The sequence below is a fragment of the Spinacia oleracea genome, chromosome 6, assembly GCF_020520425.1.
Source record: "Spinacia oleracea cultivar Varoflay chromosome 6, BTI_SOV_V1, whole genome shotgun sequence".
In the NCBI taxonomy this organism is placed as follows: Eukaryota; Viridiplantae; Streptophyta; class Magnoliopsida; order Caryophyllales; family Amaranthaceae; genus Spinacia; species Spinacia oleracea.
Genome location: NC_079492.1, coordinates 23,049,232 through 23,056,629, shown reverse-complemented (window position 1 = coordinate 23,056,629; position 7,398 = coordinate 23,049,232). Strand labels below are relative to the sequence as shown.

The following is a 7,398-nucleotide window of genomic DNA, read 5'->3' as shown; positions in this document are numbered from 1 at the left end:
GTAGTATTCATCGTAGTTTAGTAGTCTTTATATAGTAGTAGGTTTAGTATTGTTGAGGGAATAACGGTGGTAGTTGACCCTTGATTTTCTCTACCTTCCTTGGTCTTCTCTAACTGTTTGCTTCATTTTGACTAACTGATTTGACCTTGTCCAACAAAGCATGAAGTGGAGATATTGACTCCTTAAATGTAGGAACCGAGCGCGGCACGTGCGGTACAAAACGACCCATAACATGATTCATTTTCAATTTTTTTTTTTATCATACTTAAGAAAAAGTAACCCGACCCAAACAAGCATTCAAATAAACTCCAGTAGACCAGCACAACACAAACCGAAATCCCCAAACCATTGTTGTTTATCATCCGGCCCAATTGCATTCAAATTAAAAAAAATTGCTCTTCAAACTTTAAACTGGTCTGGCTAAAAATTTGCGTTTAAAGTCTACTCTTTTAACTTTGTTGGAGTTTGCCTACCATCTGTTCGATGAAATGTCTGATCGAACTCTTCTATAGAAATTCTCTCTTCTAACCCAGATTTACAGATCATCCTTCCCAAACTAATCTTTCAATTGTCGCGAAGTTAAATTACAATGCAAAGATTACGCAAACTTACATCATCTTCAATTCTAAGCATAGTCAACAAAACTTTGCCTTCTTTAGTACAAGAAGCTGGCGCTGCAACCCCAGGGAGCTTCCTGAAATGGGGTTCACTTGGTTTTGTTCGTACATCAAAGTTTGCATCTGGGTTTTCTCCATTTGAAGTGAAGCCATTAAATTCGATCATGGATGTTGAGCGTGCTAAGTTTAAGTCTCCTGAGGATCTTACTATGATATGGGATGATGTAATAGCTTTTGAACTTTTCAATTGCTTGATTGTTTATTGCTGGTTTTGAATTTATTGGTTGTTTGGTTTGTTTTTATGGTGCCGAAACCTTATTCCCAAAAGGATGGGTTCGGTAAATGGGTGTGGTTTAGGTTTTACCCTGGTTGTCCGTACTACAACCCCCGGGTTTACCGGGAATGGGACTGGCACTGAGTAGCAAAAGAGTAATGAAAGGATTGTGTTTGGTTAGTTGAAATGGAGTAAGTTGTGTGCTGTGCTAAATGTGGGTACTTTTACAGGTTAGCCTATGTTTGAAGAGAAACCTTAGTGTTTTGCTGTTTAGTTACTGTGCCTCAGCATTGCTACAACTAAGAACTAGGAGGATAAAATCATATAAGTCATATAACAAGTGACATTGAGCTTAGTCTATGTTTGTGCGTTAACATGGTTTCATTGAGACTGAAGGGAAATCTCTTCATATGTTTGTACATGTCCCGAAGATGTGATCTTAGTATCCTACCGAACTTTGCTTGATTCATATGTGGTCTTAAATGATTGTAAACTGCAATGGGGATATTATCCAATGTCTGTTCAAGTAAATTAAGGTTTTTGACATCACTTATATGCGTGCAGTTAATTACGATAGTCTGTTTGGGGAATTCAAATGGAATAAATTGTCTGCAGTGCAAAATGTGGGTCGTTTTATGGTTAGTTTGGAAACATGTTCCTTTGTTTTTAATATTTAAAGAGAAACAGTGAGTTATTCTTTCAATTTACCACGCCTTAACTTTGCTGCAAGTAAGAACTAGGAGGTTATGACAAGAAATATTTAGCTTAGACTGTTTTATTGTGTCCATGTTTGTGCATTCACATGGTTTCATTGAGAATTTGAGATCTTAGTGAAAATGAGTTTTTGGCTGATTAATTCCTGAATATATGTTCTTAGTATATTACTGAGCTTTGCTCGTGTCGTTTGTAGTCTCGAATATGATCCTAAACTGTGATGGGAATATAATCCAATATTTGTCTAAATATTAGGCAAGTTGGGGTTTTGAATGCACTTATATGCATGCAGTTAATTAATCTGTATAAAAGAAAGCGTGTTTTATTTTCATATCTAGTGATTTTGTTTCCTTTATCTCATTACATACAGTTGTGATCTGGACTTATTGAGGCTTTTCTTCATTGTCAGTTTCACTTGGGAAGAGGTCATATTGGCGCAACCATGAAAGCAAATATGTACAAGTTATTCGAGCAAAGGGCAAACGATTGGTATTCCATTGTAGTATTGCTCATCTGGATTGCTTCTTAACGGTCTATAATAATGCTTTCTTATTTATGCTTTTTTTGCCCTTGTAGTCAATATTTTGTCATTCCGTTGTGGAGAGGAAATGGATATACAACCATGTTTTCTCAAGGTTTGTTTCCTTACTACCTATAGTATGAAAACTTATAAAGATAATGCAGATTTTTAGGCTTGTTAACTCCTGGACGTTAGTGTTATAGCGTGAATGACAGTGTGAAATAATATTTTTTGGCTAATTAATAGAATTAATCATTAGGATCAGTCTTTTTCATTCACATAGCCCAGAAAACCCAACAAAAGCATTGGTATCCAACCTACTGTCACCCACTTGTAGCATCTGTTTGGGTATTACATCCAAACTCAGAGTGAAAATGTCTGTGCATGCCACTTCTAAACAATGTCTTCTAAAGCAGTATGTTTACATTTTTCGGTCAAAAATGATGCTGACCCCTGAATCCGCTTCAGAATCTCAACAAAGTACATCAGATAACGTATCCAGGCAGAATGCTCTTATTCGTACTGCTCTTGATTGCAACATCTAACCCTGGTCTGACATTGGTAAGAACTCACAGAACCTAAACCAAGACTGCACTAGCATAACAAGGCTGATCCTATTCTATCAATACACAAATTTTGGAGCTTCAGAAGTTAGAAGAAACAAAATTTGAAGTTTTTGTTCGATATTTCGTCCATATTGGTGGTCTGTGGCCGACCTAGTTGAAAAGAGTTGGTATAATATGATTGAAGAGAATGAGAAATTACTTATAATTCCTCATGAGACCTGTAAGAGGAACTTACATGTCTCTGGTCGACCTCTTAGTTCTATCCCAGTATATATATGGTGGCCTAGGAAAGGAAACATACTGTTTGTAGGAGATACAATGGTTGGACAGTGCAGCATAAACGCTTTACATCACTCTATAACTGCTGATGTATGCATGCTATAGAGTGCATTGTATGATGAGAACAGAAACTGGATAAGGTTAAGGGTTTTTTCTGTTGGGTGTGATTAAGCAGTTTTAGTTGCAACAAAGCAAGTGTCCTAAGCGCATCTAACTTATACGGAGTAATGAAAATTCTCCTTTTCTCCCCCAAATACCTTTGTACTCACTTCAATCTACCCCCCTCCTCTTTCATCTTGTTAATAGTAAGAAATAACAAAACTATGGATTTGCTTCTTTTTGGGGGAAGAAGGTTATTGGCTAGGTTTCCTTTTAGGAATTGTTAAATTTTTTCTTTATCTATTTTTCTTGTCAAGAACTTTCAGCTATTGATTTATGTTAAACCTTTGAGGGGCATTAGAGTTACCCTCGAGGTCCTGCAAGGTTGCAATGGGTCATAGTTATGGAAAGGAGAGATGGAGTGGAAACGAGAATGAAGAGGATATGAGAAGGGTCAGGGTGAAATTAGAAAAGGACACGCAGCCACGCAGGTTAATTAGGAAAAGTTCTATTCGAGGTTTTCCTGTGTTAAGGATATTTGCCTGGTGCCACCTGTAGGATGTATTCCTTATGATATAGTACTGCTAGGGCTGACCACAAAATTGAAACCAGATGTCATAGCTTTTATTTGTGTAACATGGTGAGACATTATATTTTGCGCTATTATATGAGCATGATGCTATTTTGTGTCAGTAATTTTAGATGACAACTTTGTGAAGGTCCATTAAGTAGGGCTTTGAAATTCTGATTTCTGAAATGTGAAGCCTATGCTGACAATTGATGTTGTGAAAGGTGAGGCTTAGCTATTGACCAGAACTACCTAGTTAGATGATTTAGCCACTCTTTTGGTTGGAGTTTTAGCAACTAGCCAATACCACCTGGTCTATTTTGGAATGAGAGTTATAGATTATGAATTTGTTTGGGTAGAATTGTGAGTCCTCCACTTTTCATCTACGTGTTATTGTATTTAGCTTGCTTCTTCTGCCTATCTGCCGTGGCTTATGATTTTTGAGCTGGAGCACTGGATTTCGTTCTTATCACCCTTTAGTAGGCGACGTGAACTTTATAATCATTGAAAAGGTACCAGACAAATGAATCAAAGTTTTGGGAAAACTGTTGACATTGATATGTACGGAGTATCTTTTATCCCTTTCTCCCTTTACTGAAGTTTCATGTCTATAAGCCTTATTCAGTACAATGTAGTACTCCGTGAAATGGTTTATGTGAGGAGAGTGCTAATTCGTACTTCTCCGTCATATATAAGGTTTTCTTTTTTGGCATCTGGTTTAGGTGTAGCCTAGAGGCCCAAGACTGGTTTTGGCTGATTAATGCCATCTAGTTTATATGCTTGAAAAGGTATCTCAAATTCTCAGTTTTAGGACTCTAGCAGTCAATCCAAGTTATGTCCCGTATATGCCATTTATTGAGAATCAGCAGGCAGGTTAGCATTTCATGGCCGCTTTTGAGTTTTATTAGCTAATTTAAGCTGGATAATTAAAAATTTGGTACTCTGATCTCAGCTCTGTGCATTTGATCTTCAACTCTTTAAGGGTTCAATTCACAGAACGAATATATTAATGTTTGTAACGCAATCATTCTCTTGGACGTCCTCCCGAATGAGTGTTGGAGTTTTTTGTACAGATGTGCATGTATCAGTGTACAAAGTAGCTTGCACAAAGTAACAACTAGCAACATAAGGAATAGTTTTGATGTTTCCATGCATTTGCGCAGATTAGTTGGCTGATGATAAGATCCTTTTAAAGTTTTGGCATCTTTATTTTTTTTTAACTCAAACCTTTCCTGTAATATAATTGCAGTGAAGATCCCACACATAATTTTCACTGGGCTGGAAGATTATAAAGCTCGAGGAACTCAGGCATCCCCGTATTTTACTGTTACACACTACACAGAATTTACAGACACCAAAGATTTGGTACTTGTTCGTGGAGACGTAGTATTTACCAGCAAGCTCACTGACGAGGAAGCAAAAGTGCTTTTGGAGACCACTCAATCTTTTTACCTTAATGATGTGAGGTACAAGCTGGTGGAACGGTTCAACAAACAGACTCATGACTTTGAGTTCAAGGATGTATTGCAGGCCTTGGAAATGCCTTCAATGTAATTTTTTTTTTCCAGCAAAATCATACTCGGGGTCAGTCAATTCAGTATATTTTTGGGGGAACTAATACTTAGAATAAAAACTCATGATTAGTTGGCTTCCTGCTGCTGTTTAGGTTTGTTGTTTGCCTCAATGTTCAATGTGGTGCAGTTGATATACATTATTCAAGTAGAATCGAAATCACTTTGGAAGAGTGGGATATTCAGATTTGTAATTTATACACTGTCTGGGTCACTTCCTACCAACACATACGTACATTACTTGTATGATGCATGTCACAGTGATTTCCTAATGAAAATTTTATAATGGTTCTATTAGAGTTCAAATTTTCTGCCATACAATCCATTTACTACTTTGTGTGCCACTCTTTCTCATTTGTTGATAATAGTGCAATTTTATATAGAGTATATGAAAATAAAAGTGGTTGACTAATTGTAAATATCAACGAATATGAAGAAATGACACACAAGTGGTATACAAATCAGAGGAATTTGACTCGTTTTATTAATCCATGTGTTGTCATTAAACGATTACAATTTGTTGCCGTTGATAAACGGGGAGGGGGGGGGGGCTAGTTCCCTTTGTTCCTTCCTTCCTTCCATGGGTAAGAACATTAGGGATTTAGGGTGCAATATCACCTCCTTGGTGAATAGAGTTCAAATTTGAAAAAAAAAATCATTGTATTTCGACTATTCGAACATGACACTTGTTTAAGGAGGACGTCTCTTTAAATAGAAAAGGGATATAGAGTTGAGCATTATGTAGACGAAAGCCTTTATAAATGTGTCGACAAACAATGTGTAGAGTGAGGGAGTTGAATGCTTTGCAGAGTTGAACTAGATACGTAAATTCATACATTAACACCAACATTTATAAGTAAAACCATGACGATATATAGCAATTCACACACTAATACGGAGTAGCGTGGAATAAAACTAGAGATGACAATATCTAACATAACACAACTGAAACCGACACGACACAGATACATAATTACCGAGAGAAAACACAGAACCAATACGACACGACACAAAATCTACCAACCTGAACACGACCCGTGTAGTTTAATTTGTCATGTTATGCGATTATCCTACTTAATTTTAATAAATTTTGTAATATTGACCTACGACCAAACACGAACACGACAAGACACAAAATCTACCTGAACACGACTCGTTTAGATTAATTTATCATATTATGCAATTACCCTATGGAGTACTTAATCTAATATATATATATAAAGGGGAGTTTTTTGGAGAACATTTAGAGCGTCCACGTAGGATTTCCACGTCATCACATGTTATTAACTTATTAATTAATTAAATAAAGAATATTAGAGTCTTGCCATGATTGACCACTTAATAAGATAAGATGATAGATAATATGATAAGATAGATTCCAACTAAAATTTATCTTACTTCTCTTCAACCTTTTTATATATATACATATAAGTTTTTGATGGGAATTTATCCTACTTCCTTTCTACGTTTTTGTGATAAAATATGCAATGTGACGCAATGTGGTGTTAATTATACCCCGGGGACAGATGAGATTATTATCCAGTGTTGTTATTTTTTGGTGTCTGTTTATTGTTTCAGAACATGAGAGGATGAAGCTTAAGGTGTGAATTCTGATTCGTGGGAAACAGTTGATATGTTGTGTTGTTTCTTTGATGGTTTTTCTGTGACACATCTTGCTAACCATGTCGTCTAAGTTTATATGCTTTGTTCTCATAAATCTCTTTATGGGCTATTGGCATATCACACATTTTTGGTCAATCATGATTTTGCTATGTCTATAAACTTAAATGCCTATGTCTTGAGTAGTTATCGTATTTGTGTTTTGTATTAGGTTCATATGTATTAGAAAGCGTTGTTTAGTTTTGATACGTAGTATAGCGGACTATTTTGGATGGGTATGCGTTATTTCCATGTCATCAAATCTCTGAATAATATATTTCAGATTATTAAAATAAAAATAGATAAATAAGCACCTAATAAAAGATAATAAGAGATAAATTTTACTAAGAATAAAAAAGATAAATAAGTACTAAGTAAATAACAGAAAAAAATACAATTATCCTATTTAAAAAAATAAGATAGAATTACAAATAGTGAATTTTCACAAAGACAAAATACCATTGGGAGTGGATAGAATAGTCAACGAAGAAAAGTAGATATAATTACAATTCTTCATTCTATACAATTGCA

General features: G+C 35.7%; 1 protein-coding gene across 1 annotated transcript; it reads left to right on the top strand.

Moving 5' to 3' along the window:
- Positions 1-353: 353 nt before the first annotated feature.
- Positions 354-5,514, top strand: LOC110785822 (uncharacterized). The gene is made up of 4 exons (XM_021990336.2): positions 354-841; positions 2,015-2,094; positions 2,182-2,240; positions 4,887-5,514. The coding sequence occupies exons 1-4, from the start codon at positions 590-592 to the stop codon at positions 5,189-5,191; spliced, it is 696 nt and encodes a 231-aa protein (XP_021846028.1). The 5' UTR covers positions 354-589; the 3' UTR covers positions 5,192-5,514.
- Positions 5,515-7,398: the final 1,884 nt, after the last annotated feature.

Bases quoted from the DNA above. Each gene is read 5' to 3' on its own strand.
- LOC110785822 (XM_021990336.2), top strand. From the start codon at position 590: ATGCAAAGATTACGCAAACTTACATCATCTTCAATTCTAAGCATAGTC. The intron at 842-2,014 runs GTAATAGCTTTT...CTTCATTGTCAG, and splicing joins TTACTATGATATGGGATGAT to TTTCACTTGGGAAGAGGTCA. The intron at 2,241-4,886 runs GTTTGTTTCCTT...ATATAATTGCAG, and splicing joins TACAACCATGTTTTCTCAAG to TGAAGATCCCACACATAATT.